At 41.9% G+C, this 18,440-nt stretch overlaps 1 protein-coding gene across 1 annotated transcript in view; it reads left to right on the top strand.

Moving 5' to 3' along the window:
* The first annotated feature begins 11,294 nt into the window (after nt 1-11,294).
* Nucleotides 11,295-18,440, top strand: part of LOC132892148 (E3 ubiquitin-protein ligase TRIM39-like) — a 29,672-nt gene continuing 22,526 nt past the window's right edge. The window contains exons 1-5 of the mRNA XM_060930542.1: nt 11,295-11,693; nt 11,843-11,938; nt 16,159-16,389; nt 16,517-16,539; nt 16,626-16,744. Coding sequence (XP_060786525.1) covers nt 11,295-11,693; nt 11,843-11,938; nt 16,159-16,389; nt 16,517-16,539; nt 16,626-16,744 — 868 coding nt within the window. The remainder of the gene's footprint in view (nt 11,694-11,842; nt 11,939-16,158; nt 16,390-16,516; nt 16,540-16,625; nt 16,745-18,440) is intronic.

The raw sequence follows: 18,440 nt of genomic DNA, 5'->3' as shown, positions 1-18,440 counted from the left end.
GTGGCTGAATTCCAAATCGCTTTAACTCCCCTATATAAGTGCACTATTTAAGGTTGGAAATAATAGCTCATGCAGCCTAGATAGTGCGCTACATATTCCATGTTGTGTCATTTGTAATTCAGCCTGTAGCATCTTCAAGTGTTGGATTTAACAGTAACTATATCCAATAGCCAATCACAAAGCTATTAAGTTGTCACGTGATATTTAGCGGAATGTTTGTTATGATGCTTAGTTCGCATAATCTCGTTTGGTGTCACTTCAATCGCGATTGCACTCGTCAACAGTCATGAGTTAGTCGGGGATATGTGCGTGCCCTGTCGGGAGTCGGCTCTGAAATTGGTCGGTTCGGTACCGCGTGGATCGGCGTAGTGTGCGGCTAGCTTTAAGTAATGAAGTTGGGTATTTTGTCCACTTCTGATAAATTCAGGAATACTTACATTTTCTTGATGATGGAAGCAGATTTTCTTCAGAGCCATTGCAAAAAATTCAACATCTCTCAGACCTACCCAGCCACTGTCGTAAAAATCAAAGTGAGGCTCACCACCCCCCAAAGGGCACATGTACCATGTACATACACACACCCTTTACATGCAGTCTGGGAATACAGTATGTTATGTTGATGCACGAAGTTCCTGTGCCCTGTTAAAATCCAACAGGACTCACCCAGCTTGCTTTTCAATGCATTCGTGTCACGAGCGGAAAAAAAAACAACCCTTTGTTTTACACTGTGGTGTGCTGGGGGGCAGCACATCCGATAAGGACACATCCAGACTGGACAAACAGATCAGGTGGGCCTGCTCTGTGGTCAGCATGAAGCTGGACACTCTGGTGATGGTGGCAGAGAAGAGGTCTATGGACAAACTACTGAACATCATGGACAATGTTAGGGTTTTGCTGGGATTCAAACCCGGGTCGCTGGCGTGATAATCCAGCAAACCCCCACTAGGCCACCAGGGGGATGACTCAAGTGCAGAGGCGTGAAGCGAAAGTAGAGTATCAAAAACAGTTTATTTACACTATATACAGTCCAAAGGAAAAAACAAAAGGATAATCCAAAAGCTCAGATGATGTACAAAAAACAAAAATATCCAAAGGGTCAAAGTCCAAAATCCAACTAAGAAAAGAAGAGGCAAAAACTCAAACGCTCAGAAGATCAAAAGGTCAAAACAAAATCCACAAAGTCCAAAAGAAAGAAGCAAAAACCAAGAATACAAAGACACAGGCAAGGTACATGGGACAGAGGGAACTAGCACTAACAGCATAGCATAGGAAAAAGACTCCGTGACAAGGGAACAAACAGAGGGGTATTTATACACACAATAAATTGAACACAGGTGACACTAATGAAGACAAAACAGGCAATAAAGACAAACACAAAACACAGGAACAGTGGCGGCCTCTAGAGGCCAAAACAAACATGACAAGAAAGATAACAGCGGCCTCTAGAGGTCAAAACAGTCCCAGTCCTAGCAGACAATGCCAGTCTGCACACCGTCATCAGCAACCAGAGGAGCCTGTTCAGTGACAGAATGCTCCTTCCCAAGTGCAGGACGAACAGACTTAAAAACTCCTTCGTCCCTCACACCATTAGACCGTACAACTCCGCTCTGGGGGGGAGGAGGGGTAACAGGAGGACAGAGGACGGGAAGGAGCAGTAGCCTAGCCTGACAAAAAGCAATACTGGACAATGTGCAATATAAAAATGTGCAATACCTCTCCTGCTGGACTTTAATACTTGTATATGTAAATACTTATTTTTTCTCTATTTTCTACTTATCCTCTAATGATGCTGCTGGAATTTTTAATTTCCCTGAGGGAAGCCTCCCAAAGGGATCAATAAAGTTCTAATCTAATCTAATCTAATCTAATCTAATCTAATCTAATCTAATCTAATCTAATCTAATCTAATCTAATCTCGGATCTATTATTAAATATAAATTTATACCATGAACTCTCCAGCTCAATCACATGTAACGATTTATTTTGTTTATTTTTTAAATTATACTAATGAAAAAAAAACGGTGGACATCTCGGTATCTGCAATACAATCACAATTCGGAGGAGCCATGTACCGTACTAAAACTTTTTCCTTAAATCCGCACCAGAATAAACTCGATTGTGCCAAAATGTTCATACAATACTTTTGAAATATCAAACAAATACGACAAATCAAAATACAAAAAAAGAGTCAATTTTTTTAGACTGGCAAACAAATTATTCATGTAATTGTGCAAAATATCAGTCTATTACTCTTCAGAAACCTTTTATTTTTGTTCCGCGTCTTTCTCAGTTTTGTTTGGCGTAATTTATTTTGGTTGCGATTCCAGCTTTCTCATTTGCGCTCCCTGACTTTTTGCTTGCAGTTTTGGCACAAACTTCACGTGTGGGTGGGCTGTCTAGGAATGCATTCCCATTGGGTAACTTGTGTTTGACTGACAGCTATGCTCAGTGATTCCCCTGGAGGCTGTTGCGGCCATTTCCTACTCGGATTTTGGCGGACTGTTTGACGAGTGACCGATCCATTGACGGTAAACAAGGATCGAGTGGACTTCAGTGGCGACTATGATATTGAATTAATTCAACAAAGTGTAAGTACGGGACAAATGTGTTGTGTGTGTTGCAGTAGTACACATTATGCAGGCGTGTTTAACGTTAGCAAGACAGCTATTATATTGGGTAGTGGAACTAAGTCTAACATTTGACTTGCCACGAAACACCTGCATAATGTGTACTACTGGAACACATCCAACACATTTGTCCCGTACTTACACTTTGTTGAATTAATTCAATATCATAGTCGCCACTGAAGTCCACTCGATCCTTGTGTACCGTCAATGGATCGGTCACTCGTCAAACAGTCCGCCGGAATCCGAGTAGGGAATGGCCGCAACAGCCTCCAGGGGAATGGCTGAGCGTAGCTGTCAGTCAAACACAAGTTACCCAATGGGAATGCATTCCTGGACAGCCCACTCACATGTGAAGTTTGTGCCAAAACTGCAAGCAAAAAGTCAGGGAGCGCAAACGAGAAAGCTGGAATCGCAACCAAAATAAATTACGTCAAACAAAACTGAGAAAGACGCGGAACAAAAATAAAAGGTTTCTGAAGAGTAATAGACTGATATTTTGCACGATTACATGAATAATTTGTTTGCCAGTCTAAAAAAAATTGACTTTTTTTTGTATCTTGATTTGTCGTTTTTGTTTGATATTTCAAAAGTATTGTATGAACATTTTGGCACAAAATTGATTCCATAAGAAAGTGGCAGTAGACGGATATAAGTGTAGAAAGAGTTTGTTTGATAGAGACACGATCATACAACTCTGAAACGTTAGTCAGGCTCAAACACCGTGGATAGGGAAAAGGTCGAGCGAGGCACAAGCACACTAGATGAGGCAAAGACAAAAGCAATCCAAAATTAAAACGAAAAGAAAACCGAGCGCTGAGAACAACAATTACGGTCCTACTGAATGCAATACTTCACAAAGTCTTCTTCTTCTTCTGTCGATTTATTGGCGGTTAACAATCGATGTGTATTACCGCCATCTACCGGGCTGAGGTGTGATCTCAAGGGATATTAATCGTTGCAAATGCCTGCATGAGAATAACTCAAAACTGAGCCTGTAGTCAGACCTTGAGCAGGTCACGTCCTGATAGAATGTTCAAAAAGATATCAGTATTATGTCTCGAGCAATGTGTTATCATAACAGTATAATACACAGTGAGACACAAGGTCACAGAAGAATTCTAGCCTTCTTTAACAATATTAAGAGATGTATGCTTGAGTTAATCCTTGCTCTTCTTGACGTGTATTGGTGCTCAGAGGGCGGGCATGCCCTATCAGCCCTCGTCCCACCTCACCGGAGCTTAGAGAAACTCCGGCCAAATTGTCTAGAATTTGTGTAGAATGCTAAACCACATAACCAAACAAAAATCTTCCCGTAAACCAATTACGAGGATAACCAAACAAAAATCTTCCTGTAAACCAATTACGAGGATAACCAAACAAAAATCTTCCCGTAAACCAATTACGAGGATAACCAAACAAAATCTTCCCGTAAACCAATAATGAGGATAACCAAACAAAATCTTCCCGTAAACCAATTACGAGGATAACCAAACAAAATCTTCCCATAAACCAATTATGAGGATAACCAAACAAAATCTTCCCGTAAACCAATAATGAGGATAACCAAACAAAATCTTCCCGTAAACCAATAATGAGGATAACCAAACAAAATCTTCCCATAAACCAATTACGAGGATAACCAAACAAAAATCTTCCCGTAAACCAATTACGAGGATAACCAAACAAAATCTTCCCGTAAACCAATAACGAGAATAACCAAACAAAATCTTCCGGTAAACCAATTACGAGGATAACCAAACAAAATCTTCCCGTAAACCAATTACGAGGATAACCAAACAAAATCTTCCCGTAAACCAATAACGAGAATAACCAAACAAAATCTTCCCATAAACCAATTACGAGGATAACCAAACAAAATCTTCCGGTAAACCAATTACGAGGATAACCAAACAAAATCTTCCCGTAAACCAATTACGAGGATAACCAAACAAAATCTTCCCGTAAATCAATTACGAGGATAACCAAACAAAAATCTTCCTGTAAACCAATTACGAGGATAACCAAACAAAAATCTTCCCATAAACCAATTACGAGGATAACCAAACAAAATTTTCCCGTAAACCAGTTACGAGGATAACCAAACAAAATCTTTCCGTAAACCAATTACGAGGATAACCAAACAAAAATCTTCCCGTAAACCAATTACGAGGATAACCAGACAAAAAATCTTCCTGTAAACCAATTACAAGGATACTGATTATTAAAAAAAAAACAAACTAAATTCTATTTGCTAGTTGAGTGTCCTTTAAATACTGTGTTAGAGCTGTTACTGCTGATTGTGTGAATGGCTGACTTAATAAGTTGTCTATAGTTACATATTTTCTGAACGTTCTCCCCATCTTCTCTCTTTCACTGGAATACTGTGTACAATGTATAAGAACATGCTCAACCTTTTCTACTTCTCCACAGTGTGCACAGGCCCCAGAATGTTTCCTTATTGTATACAACCCACTATTGAGACTTGTGTGTCCTATCCTCAGCCTCGTCAACCAAACCTCCTCCTGTCGTTTCAGTTCACCACCCCTTCTAAACACCACCTCCTTTTGTAAATTATATAGATGCCTTCCTTTCTCCTCTGTATTCCATCTCTCCTGCCACATTTTGTTGATGTTGTCTTTAATTATTACTTTAATTTCTGCCTTGCTTAATGGGACTTCTAACTCAACCTCATTTGCCTTGATGGCCTCTTTGGCCAGTTTATCCACTTTCTCATTACCCTCAACCCCCTTATGAGCTGGAACCCATGTGAACTGAATATAAGTTTTATGTTGATTTATCTTAAATACGAGATGGTTAATTTCATCTAAGAGATCTTGTCGGCATGTAGATTTTCCACTCTGGATACTATTTAAGGAAGACATAGAATCTGAGCAAATAACTGCTTTACTAGGCTTCACCTCCTCCACCCACTGCAGGGCCAGTATAATAGCCATCATTTCTGCTGAAAAAATTGACAAGTGATCTGACGTCCTTTTCCCAATACTTATATTGTAGCTGGGGATGAATACTGCTGCTCCTGTCTTACCAGTTTCGTCTTTAAAAGCATCTGTATATATCTGTGTCGCATCATCATACATTACTTCTAAATACTGCTGTACATTCTGGTTTGCAATCTCCTTAGTTTTCAAATTTACAATAGGGAAATAAAATAACCAAGGGGAAATGATTGACCTTGTAATTGTTTTGCAAAGAGGAATGTCATTGATCCCCAATTGATCTGCCTGCTGATTACCATCCCACCCAAAACTGCGTACGGGTCGACCATACTCCCAGCATTCCCTTAGTACCTGTTTGGTTGGGTGATTGTCTTCATGACCCTGTAGGTTTAGCCAATATGATACTGATAATTTCAGTCGCCTGGGGTCCAGTGGCATCTCCCCTACTTCCACCTGAAGTGCTGGGACTGGAGAGGTCCTGAAGGCACCACAGCATATACGGAGGGCTTTGGCTTGTATCTTGTTTAGCTCTAACAAGGAAGTCTTGGCTGCTGAACTATATGCTATACATCCATAATCCAACACTGGTCTGATTAGGGCACTATAAATTCTTTTCAAGGATGTGCTTGATGCCCCCCAGTCATTCCCTGCTAAGCATTTCAGAATATTAATTCCCTTTTTACATTTGTCTATAACCTTTTGAATATGATTTTTAAAAGAAAGTTTGTTATCGAACCATACACCAAGGTATCTTAAATTATCCGTTTGCTTGAGTGGCTGCCCATACAACCTGAGGTCCACTGTAGGGTTAACCCTTTTTTTTTGAGAAACATATAACTTGTGTCTTTTCAACAGATAAATGAAACCCCCACTCATGTGACCATCTTTCAACCTCGTTTATAGCTATTTGCATTCTGTTCCTTAGACTATCAGAATTTCGGCCTCTCACCCACAGTGCTCCATCATCTGCATAAAGTGCTCTACTGATTCTGGAATCAATATTGTTAAAAACATCATTAATCATTATATTAAATAGAACTGGGCTGCAGACACTACCCTGTGGGGTACCATTTTCTATAGCGTAGATTTTTGAATGGCTCGCTCCAACTCTTACCTCTATGGTTCTATTCCTTAAAAAATCTCTAATCCAATTGAACATTTTGCCTTCTATTCCCATTTTATTCAATTTAAGTAAAATACCCTCTTTCCAGAGCATATCATATGCTTTTTCAATATCAAAGAATGTTGCCAAGACTGACTCCTTATTTGCTTGAGCTTTCCTAATTTCATTTTCTAGGCAGATTATTGGATCCATAGTAGTATGGCCATTTCTAAACCCACTTTGATGTGGAGAGAAAAGACTTCTTTTTTCAATCTCGTATACTAACCTCTTAGTTATCATCCTTTCCATTAACTTACAAAGATTAGATGTTAGTGCTATAGGCCTATAGCTTTTGACCTCTGCTTTATCCTTACCTGGTTTAGCTACAGGTACCACTACTGAATGTTTCCAGCTAGAGGGCAGCTTACCTTGCTCCCAAATTGTATTATATAACTTTAAAATCACACTTTTAGCCACATCAGATAATTGTTCAATCATTTTGTAACAAATTCTATCTTTACCTGGAGATGTATTTTTAACACCCACTAATGCTCTTTTCAGTTCAAATAATGTAAAATTATTATCAAGTGCGCCCTCACTTATATCTTTCTTTCCTAATACGTTTCCATTATCTTCAATCATTTTTGTTCTCCATAATAACTCTTCATTTGTTAAGTTTTTAGAGCTATGCACTTTAACAAAGGCCCTAGCAAGCATCTCTGCTTTTTCATCATTATTTACTGCTTCACCATCACTATCTTTAATTACTGGTAACGAGAAATCCCTTCTTATTCCTCCCATCTTTCTGATCATTCCCCATATCTCGGACCTTAACTTCTGATCCAATATTATTACAGAAACTCCTCCAGTAATTCCTCTTAGTTTCCCTTATTACTCTTTCAGCTTGAGACTGTGCCTTTTTATATAGTATTAAATTGTTGAAGGAATGATTAGATTTCACCATTCTAAATGCTTTATTTCTGGCTTTGACCGCCTTTTTACATTCATCTGACCACCATGGCACCATTTTCTTTTCCCTTATCCCAGAAGACTCACCCAGAACCTCCTCTGCTGACTCATATAATATATTTGTGATTATGGAATTTACTAATTCAACATCATCACTCAAGTTTGACATAATCTCCATAAGTTTGCCACTTGCCTTCATGCTATATAGCCCCCAATTAGCCTCTCTCATTTTCCATCTTGGGTACCCAGTTTTCTTCCAAATTAACATTCTGCTCTTGTATCTTGGTCCAAATTGGGTAATGATCACTTCCTAATGGGTTATTATTAAGAACTTCCTACTGACTGACTCCTGCTAATCGTTCTAAAAGTAAGGTAAGGTCAAGTGCTGATTCTGTTCCATGTACTAGATCAAACCTAGTGCCTGTTCCATCATTTAAACAGACTAGATTGTGGTCATCCATAAACTCCTCAACAGTACTCCTATTATCATCTGTTCTTTTGCTTCCCCATAATGTGTTATAAGCATTGAAGTCTCCACATAAAATATTTCTACAGTTTCCCTCCACACAAAAACTATCTAAAAAAATCTCTTCTAATCTTCTGACAAGGGTTATAGAAGTTAATTATTTTAAACTTAGTTCTACCCACCCATACTTCCACTGATATTACTTCAATTTCTTCATTTATATTTTGTGCTTTGTAATTAAGTCCCTGTTGAATAAATGTGGCCACTCCCCCACCTGTTCCTAGGCTTCTATCTTTGCGTACTGCTACATATCCATAGATTATAAAGTCAAGTGATGGCTTTAACCATGTTTCTTGAATACAAATGATATTAGGTTTAACCTGCTGTTCTTCAATAAAATGTTTAAATTCTTGCCCATTCGCAATGAAACTCCTGGCATTCCAGTGTAATATGGACAGTACCATTATAAAACACCACCACATGACTGCTGACTTTCAGACACTCTGGTCGCTAATACTGCATTTACAGACTCAACGGATAATTCTCCTATATCCAGGTACTTTTCTGCTGCTCTTGTGATAATCTTTATTCTCTCTGTTCTGCTATCTGTCTGAGCTGAGCAATTGATAACTTCCACTATGAAGGCAACAAACTTTTTCTGCTCCACAATCAAAGTGTCTTCAGAAACTTTATAATTCAAAGATTGTGCAACTCTTTGAGTAGGAGGTTGAGACACAGGTTGAGGCACAGACACTGCTTTAGCATCAGATCATACTTTGCTATCTATCTTTTTGATTGCATCAGCATAGGTAAGTTTCCCCTTCACCCTTATGTTTTGAATCCGTACTGCTCTTTTATGGGCCTCACATCCTTTATAAGCAGCGCTGTGCTCCCCTCCACAGTTACAACACTTTATTTTACTCCCTACAGCACACTTGCCATATTCATGTCCCCCCCACACTTAGCACACCTGGCTTTAGCCCTACAGGCTGCAGCAATATGCCCAAACCTTTGGCATTTAAAACACCTTGTTGGTGGAGGAGTATGCTCGTACTGCATAACTGACATACCCAATCTTAACTCTTTCCGGTAATCGCTCTTCGTCCAGAGCTATCATAACTGACAAACTAAGACTTGTAACTCCATCTCTTGTAATAGGCAAACGCTTCACCTTGGTTACTTTAACCCCTTTCATGTTAACTCGGATCTGTTCCTCTGTCAACTCAGTAGATACTCCAGATATCACACCCATACACTTCCCCTTTTCCTCCCACACTTGCGGCTTTATCGCTTTCCCCAATAGTGTTTTACACTTCATTAACCCCTGCTGCTGGTTTCTATCTCTACACACAATCATCAAATTGCCATCTCTTAAAATTTTGACTGTTTGTACTTCACCTACTAGCTTGTATACTGCCTCACTAACTTTTAAAGGATTTAAAGGCCCGGTCCCACTGGCCGATGGACACAAAACGTATACAAAAAGGACACAGCGGACGAGCAAAATTTCGGGGGTGGCGCTATCCGTTTTCATCCGCTCCAGAAATGGACAAAATTGGTGAAAATTTGCGAAAACAGAACGGAAAAGAACGGACGTGGGTAGTATATAGCGGGGATGTTAAACGCATGTTCATAGGAAGCCTAGCGGATGGAAGTGGATGACAGCTCCGAAGGGGTTACCGGTGAGAACTGAGAAGCGGACGCATAGCAGAAAGAGCGGATGCATAGCGGATGAAGGGGATGCATCACGTACGCCTAACGGAAACAAAGGGGATGTTGCGCGGATGTATATCGGATGCAGACCGTTCACTGCGCATGCGGGGGGTATGAATTGCGTCTGCTCCGCGGATATAAAGGGATGCAGCACGCACGCCGTCAGCATAAAGCGGAAAGACGTGCTGGCGGCTACATCGATACATCTCTACTACTAGATGATTTTCTCCCCCTTTTTATACAAAATATCGATTGTCCGCTAGGTGTCCTTCTACATACTCTAGACATACTCCAGACATCCTAAATATACGAGATACATCCCAGATATAAACGCTTTGTCCGTTTTGAATACTTTATATACGAGATGCATACGCTTACATCCTTTCTATTTCCGTGCTACTGACAATGAATAGACGTTTCATGTACCTTATCTTTCCTCCCTCTTTCCGTTTTCAGCTGCAGCAGATGTGAGTTGCGAGGATGCCCAGAGGATGCAGAGAGGATACAGCAGACGTTTAACGGATGATAACGGACATAGAACGTTTGTTGCTCGTATATGTCGCGGATTTACATCGTACACGGCGGAAAGTTCATCCGTTCTAAAAGTTTTGTGCAGCTCAAAACTTTTTGCGCGGATGAAATCACAGTGGACAGATGCTCGATGGATAGAGCGTATGAAGCACGTATGCAATGAGTACACAACGGATGCATAGCGTTTTCCAACGGATGGCAAAGATTTTTTACATCCTCTTTGCATCCGTAAGTGCAGTGGGACCGGGCCTTAAAGTACACGGGGATTGGAATCTAAGGATAACTTTAATTTCATTTCTTTTATCTTCCTCTCTCCTCTCTTCATCGGGTTCTAGTTCTTTCCTTTTCTTACTTCCTCGATTCACCCTCTGCCATTCTCCTGAGTATATATTTCTCTCATTGTAGTCGCTTGACGCTAGATCACCACCTTCATCTACCTCCTCAATCCCCTCCATCTCACTCACTTCCTGCAAACCCCGGATCACACCTCCAGCCCCCAAAAACTCCACTCAGCCGAAATCTCGAAGATTTAAATTGGAAGAAGTTCCGTTCAATCATTGTTGAAGCAAGAACCTCTCCCCGTTCTTTTCCGTCCGCTCCTCGCGCCGAGCCTCCACTCCCCACCCCACCCACTCACTCACTCTCTTTCTTTCTTTCTTTCTTTCTTTCTTTCTCTCTCTCTCTCTCTCTCTCTCTCTTAAACCGTATCAAGTCCTTCACAAAGTCTATTAGATTTCAGCGTCATTATAAGCGCGCGCTGATTGCGCTCTAATACGGGACAGGTGCATGTAATTAATCCTTGAGGCGCGCGCTGCTCAGAGCTCGAAGGCGCGCGAGTGAAAGTTTGATGCGCGCATGCGCGTGGATGTGACACATTCTGATTCTGATTCTGATGTGACGTCGACGGTGAAATTCAACAACAAAATAAAATGGCTTCTATGTTTTCAGAGGAGGATTTCTCCTGTCCTGTGTGCGGTGAAATCTTCAAGGATCCTGTTGTTCTGCACTGCAGTCACAGTGTGTGTAAAGTGTGTTTGCAGCTGTCCTGGGAAACCAAAGGATCCAGAGAATGTCCTGTTTGTAGGAGGAAGTCATCTGTTCATGAACCTCCCATAAACCTGGCCTTAAAGAACCTGTGTGAGATTTTCTTACAGGAGAGAAGTCAGAGATCTTTATCAGGGTCTGAAACAGTCTGCCGTCTGCACAGTGAGAAACTCAAACTCTTCTGTCTGGATCATCAACAGCCGGTGTGTGTGGTGTGTCAGACTTCAAGAAAACACACCAACCACAAATTCTGCCCCATTGATGAGGCAGTAACAGACTGTAAGGTAAATAAAATGGACATATGAACTCATGGGTCACATGTGAACAAATGCTGTTGTTCATAATGACAATTGCTTTGTAAACAATTTAGTTTATATGAATTAAAAAATATCTAAAACACAGAGTCTCCATGCAGCGTGTTAATTTATTTCAGGGGGAGCTCAAAACTGCCCTGAAGCCCCTACAGGAGAAACTGAAGATCTTTACAGACTGTAAACTGAACTGGAGTCAGACTGCAGAATATATAAAGGTTAGAATCAGCAACATTTGATATTATAGTTATTAGTATGTATCATTTCCCTACTCAAAAATTCAAGTTTTGAATGTTTCTGTCCGCAGTCTAAATTTATTCCTTTAACAATATTTGGGCTCTTGACAAAAAAAAAAAAAAATTGGGCAATTTAATAATGGTTTGTGGTCCACCTGGATAGTGAATAATTGCATTAATGATGTAAATACATTCACCTTATTTCCATGTTTACGTTTAAATGCAGAAAATTAAAGAAAACATTATAACCATGCTTTGATATTACAATAACCAATGTTACCCATAACAGTGAATTTAATAATGAATTAATAAATGAATTTAACTTGTGTGTTCACTGCTTCAGATGGGTTCAGTGCAGAAAGTGCACTGCACTCTAATATACAAATAAAGGCTTAAAAAAAAGAGCCTATCAAGAAAAAAAAATCAAAATCCACAATTCTAAACAACTTTTTTTTAATCAGATTTAACAATTCTGTAAAAAAAATTAAAAAAAGCCAAAAAAACCCAAAAACATATCTTTATAGTGGCATGTAGCAACAGCGTAATAGTGTCAGGATGCAGGTACTTACAGATGTATATGTGCAGGGGAGAGTGGGGAACGCAGACTGGCAAACAAATCCAAAATGCTAGACAAAATCGAAGTCGAGGAACAGGCAGGGATCGATTGATCGGCAGACAGAGTAATAAGGGCTCAAGAGTAATGAGAACGAGACAGTAATGAGGGTCGAGAACACAATAAGGCAGGTAGAATAACAAGGCTTGGTATGACAGGTAAGACACTGAACGATACTTCGCATCGAGTGAGTGTGGGAGAGATGTTTATATAGCATGAGCTGATTAACGAGGAAATGAGTGACAGATGTAATTAATAGACAGGCAATAGAGGGTGCTGTGGTTCCTGGGTGTTCTAGTTCAGATCAGCCTTTCACCAAAGCGCTGGGAGAGAACCTCTCCTATACCAATCTCTGAGGCATCCACTTCGACCATGAAAGTTCAGGTCGGGTCCAGATGCTGAAGGATAGGGGCTGTGTGAAAGCTGGTTTGAGCCTGTCAAAGGCCTCTTCTGTTGTGGGGTTCCAGTGGAGGCGTTTGGGTCCCTTCTTCAGGAGGGAGGTCAAGGGTGCCGCGAGGGTGCTGAACCCTCTAATGAAACGACGATAAAAAAGTTTGTGAAGCCTAAGAAACGTTGGCGCTCCTTCACTGAGGTGGGTACGGGCCAGGATATGACTGCAGTTACCTTGGAGGGGGCCATGCTGACCCCCTCAGCACTGATGTACCCCAGGAAGGAGATCTTATGCATGTGAAATTCACACTTCTCAGCCTTGATATAGAGATGGTTCTTAGACAGGCACTTGAGTACTGATTGAACATAGTTACAATGACTCTTTTTTTTCAGGGGAGTAGATCAGGATGTCATCGATGTAAGCTATGACATACCTCCCCAACATGTCTTGCAGCACGTCATTAATGAGGCACTGGAACACGCTTGATGCCAAAGAGGGGCCATAAGGCATGACCCAGTACTCAAAATGGCCGGCGCTGGTACTGAAGGCAGTCTTCCACTCGTTGCCCTAGCAGATGTGGACCAGGCTGTAGGCACTACATAGGTCAAGCTTGGAGAAGATTGTGGTGCTCCAGAGTTGTTCCAATGCGGAAGGCACAAGTGGAAGTGGATACGGGTATTTCACTGATATCTGATTGAGTCCTCGAAAGTCGATACATGGACGAAGTCCGCCCCCTCTCTTCTCCACGAGAAAGAATCCCGCTGACACTGGTGAAGTGGATAGGTGTATGTACCCCTGCCTGAGGGCCTCCTGTATGTACTCTTCCATAGCAACTTGTTCATTCTGGGACAGAGGGTAAATGCGGCTGCATGGGGGAGAAATACCAGGCAGAAGGTTGATGGCACAATTATATGGATAATGTGGGGGTAGGCTGCATGCTTTGCCCTTGCTGAAGATCTCCTCTAGGTCCAGGTAGCACACTGGCATCCCTTCCAGGGAGTCAGGGTGAGGACTCTCTCTATGGAGGTGGAAGAAGGATTTAACTGAGGACATCAGAGGCAGTTCTGGAAACATGTCTGGGACCACTGGAGAATCTCCTTGTTCTGCCAGGAGATGAGTGGGTCATGAAGCTGTAGCCATGGATAGCCCAGGATGATGTTGTGATGCTTGGTAGCTGTGACGAGGAGTGAGATTTGTTCAGAGTGAAGAGCTTCCACCTGAATATGCATGGGAGTGGTCCGGGAGGTGACAAGGCCCTCCCCTATGGAGCCTCCATCGATGGACCAGATGCTGAGTGGGCTCTGCAGCGAGTTTGTGGGCAGATTGAACCTCTGGACGACTGAGCTGGCAATGAAGTTTTCCTCTGCCCGAGTCAATGAACACTGACAGCACATGGGTAGAAGACGACACTTTCAGTCGTACTGGAAGCTTGAAAGCTCAAGCTCTTAGTGATCCCGTGGGACTCACAGAATCAGCCTTAGTCTTCTCAGAGCTGGTGCGTGGTGGGCAGACTGGACACTGGAAGATAGGGTGACTGGAGCTCCCGCAATAGAAGCACAAGCCATCCTTCTTTCTCTGATCTCGTTCAGAGCGTTTCAGGTGAGCACGAGAAACTTCCATGGGAGAGGGAGGATCAGAGGTCATGGCAGGCTTGGCTTCCTCCCGGAGGGATGGGTGACTGGATAGCAGATGGTGTAGTTGAATGGCGAGATCAATGAGAGCGTTCAGAGTGAGATGTTCATCGTGGCATGCTAGTTCACTCAATACTGAGGAGTGAAGTCCTTTAATACTGTCTCATTCCATCCGCTGGTGGCTGCAAGAGTCCGGAAATCTAGGGCATAATCGGCGACTCTCCTTGAAACTTGGGTGATGATGAGTAGGCTCTCACTGACTTCAATTTCCTCCAGTTTGTGATCAAACACACACTTGAATAACTCCAGAAAGCTGTCTTAGGAGGTGGTGTGCTCACCTCTGCTCCTCCACACTGCGCTGGCCCATTGTAGTGCTTTGCCGGTTAAAACAAAAGAAATCCAGCGATCTTGCGTTCATCTAAGATGTGTGGGAGTGAGAAGTACATGGAGCACTGAAGCAGAAACCCCTTGCAGCTGAGCTCAGCGCATCCCCGGCATACTTCTCTGGGTGTGGAAGTGGGAGCGCGGGACTTGGAGGAGCTTTGGGGCACGTTAGGAGGGCCTGCAGCATCATAGCAGTGAGCTGAGCCATCTTGGTGTTGAGATCGGTGAGCATCTACTGATGTTCTCCTAAGAGGCAGCCTTGAGTGATCAAAGCAGCCTGCCGCACCTCCTTTGCTGCATCCATATGCGGCGAAGTATCCTGTCAGGATGTTAGGCACTTATGGATGTACTGTATGTGCAGGGGAGAGTGGGGAACACAGACTGGCAAACAAATCTAGATGAAATGCTAGATGAAATTGAAGTCAAGGGACAGGCAGGGGTCGATCGATTGGCAGCCAGAGTAATAAGGGCTAGACTAAAGAGTAACAAGAACGAGACAATAATGAGGGTCGAGAACATGGTAAGGCAGGCAGAATAACAAGGCTTGGTATGACAGGTAAGACACTGAACGATACTTCGTGTTGAGTGAGTGTGGGAGAGGTGTTTATATAGCATGGGCTGATTAACGAGGAAATGAGTGACAGATGTACACTGTAAAAAATGATTTGTTGTTTTAACTTAAAAAAGTTAGTGCAAGGGTTGTCTTAAGGGCTGCCTTAAAATTTTGAGTTCACTGAAATTAATATAGTAAGTTCACAACAATTTAACTTACTATGTGAATTCCAGTGAACTCAAAATTTTAAGGCAGCCCTCGCACTAACTTTTTTAAGTTAAAACAACAAATATTTTTTTTTACAGTGTAATTAATAGACAGGTGACAGAGGGCGGTGTGGTTCCTGGGTGTTGTAGTTCAGATCGGCCATGTTTGTCATCTGACTGGAAGTGGCGCTCTCTATCACGTTACTGACAAATAGTAAATTAAAAAAAAAAAAAGAAAATCAAGTTTGAAGTTCATAGAAATTTACAGAATTAAGAAATATGTTTCAAGGCTTATATTTTGGTCAGTGGTACATAATTAGGATAGGGATAGATTAATTTTAACACCTTGCAGGGTTTGATGCACCCTAATAATTATATTTTGCATCATCGCATAATGTTTCATTTGAGTCCCTCTTCACTGTAGATTCAGACCCAGCACACAGAGCATCAGATTAAGGAGGAGTTTGAGAAGCTTCACCAGTTTCTACGAAATGAAGAGGCAGTCAGGATCACTGCACTGAGCGAGGAAGAGGAGCAGAAGAGTCAGTTGATGAAGGAGAAGATTGAGAAGCTGAGCAAAGATATATCATCTCTTTCAGACAAAATCAGAGTCATAGAAGAGGAGATGAGAGCTGAAAATGTCTCACTGTTACAGGTGAGGATCATTTAGTCAGTATTTATACTGTGAGAAAGTAAAACTTCTTTCCATCATAAGAAATGTACATTTCACTGGTGTAAAAATGTAAATCATATCCACCAATATTTGCTTTGTTGTTTTACAGAACCACAAGGACACAGTGAAAAGGTGAGTGATGTGCTTCCTGTCTCTGTCGTTCTCTGTGTTTCTGAATCCAAACCCACAGCAACACTGACTCCTGAATGTTTTTGCAGAGCCCAGAGCACACTGCAACATCCAGAGGAGCTTTCAGGAGCACTGATCCATGTGGCAAAATATCTGGCAAACCTGAAGTTCAGAGTCTGGGAGAAGATGCAGGACGCTGTCCAATATAGTAAGACTCTTAAGTGTGTGTGTGTTGAACATGAACAGTTTTTTTTTTTCTTTCTGTTTTTCTGCCTTTGTTACTAACCCTAATGTGGTCATTATTATGACATTTCATTTATATACTGTTTATTATTATTATTATTATTATTACGTGTTTACCTTTCATTTTGAGTTCATGTAATGTAAGGGAACCTTTATTTTGAAAAGCTTCTTTTACTGTCTTTAGGGATGGGCAATGCCACTGATTTTCTTTTCAATCCAATACCAAGTCATATTAGAGATAGTATCCCGATACAGATACCAATATTTTTAGAAGACTTCTTGTGTACACAAAAGCAGGAAATATTTTGTAATTTTATGATCAAAATTGGGGGCGGCATGGTGGTGTAGTGGTTAGCACTGTCGCTTCACAGCAAGAAGGTCCTGAGTTCGAGCCCAGTGGCCGATGGGGGCCTTTCTGTGTGGAGTTTACATGTTCTCCCCGTGTCTGCGTGGGTTTCCTCCGGGTGCTCCGGTTTCCCCCACAGTCCAAAGACATGCAAGTTAGGTTAATTGGTGGCTCTAAATTGACCGTAGGTGTGAATGTGAGTGTGAATGGTTGTTTGTCTCCATGTGTCAGCCCTGTGATGACTTATGGGCCTTTTCCACTACCCTTTTTCAGCTCACTTCAGCTCACTTCAGCCCAACACGGCTCGCGTTTCGACTACCTCAGAGCAGAACAACTGAGCTCACTTCAGCCTTACTCAGCACCCAAAACTCTCACGGTTTTGGAGTGGGGCTGAAGTGAGCTCAACCGAGCCGAGTGGGGCTAGGGGCGTGAGGAGACACTCCCCTGTGCAGTGATTGGTGAGGAGGAGTGTCCTCACATGCCCAGACACGCCCCGCGAGCATGCTGGGATCTGTAAACACCGTAAACCCGGAAGAAGAAGAATTACGACAAAGAAGAAGAAGATCAGAAAACTAGAAGATGGAAGACCAACCCAAGCGAGGAAAGGCCAGCCTGTTTATTGTTTACTATCCGGGTCGTGAGACTACCGCTTAAAAGGTCACTGTTGTCACTGTTTGCGCCGCCTAACGACATCACGTGACGTCCACCCACTTTCGCTAACTCCACCCAATGTGTCCACCCACTTCCAGCCAGCACGGTTCAGCGCGGTTGTAGTCAAAATGCAACCCCAACAGCCCCACTCAGCTCGACTCAGCCCAACTCAGCCGCGTTGGTAGTGGAAAAGCCCCATTAGTGACTTGTCCAGGGTGTACCCTGACTCTCGCCCATAGTCAGTTGGGATAGGCTCCAGCTTGCCTGTGACCCTGCACAGGATAAGCAGTTATGGATAATGGATGGATGGATGGATGGATGGATGATCAAAATTGGTAAAGGCAGACATCAAAAGTTGTATTTAAAAGCTTTGACACTACTTACGGAAGCGTACTGCTGCCACACCAGAAAAAAAAATCAGTATCACAGAATAACATGAAAAGTTTATAACAGTATATTTTTCACGTTATAACAATATTTTCACGCTATTACGTGAAACGTTTCATGTTATAACATGATAATTTGGTTTCATGTTATAACATGAAGACTTTAAACTTATGTTTGAATCTATGGTTTGAATGAGGTGTGTTGAGAATAAACTGGGTAATATGGGGAATGAACTGGGTACGACTCATTTATATGATTTAATCAAGTTCTATTTCAT

Source organism: Neoarius graeffei, chromosome 9 (genome assembly GCF_027579695.1).
Source record: "Neoarius graeffei isolate fNeoGra1 chromosome 9, fNeoGra1.pri, whole genome shotgun sequence".
Classification (NCBI taxonomy): Eukaryota; Metazoa; Chordata; class Actinopteri; order Siluriformes; family Ariidae; genus Neoarius; species Neoarius graeffei.
The sequence above is the reverse complement of the archived record's forward strand: the minus strand, read 5'-3'. Positions and strand labels throughout refer to the sequence as shown.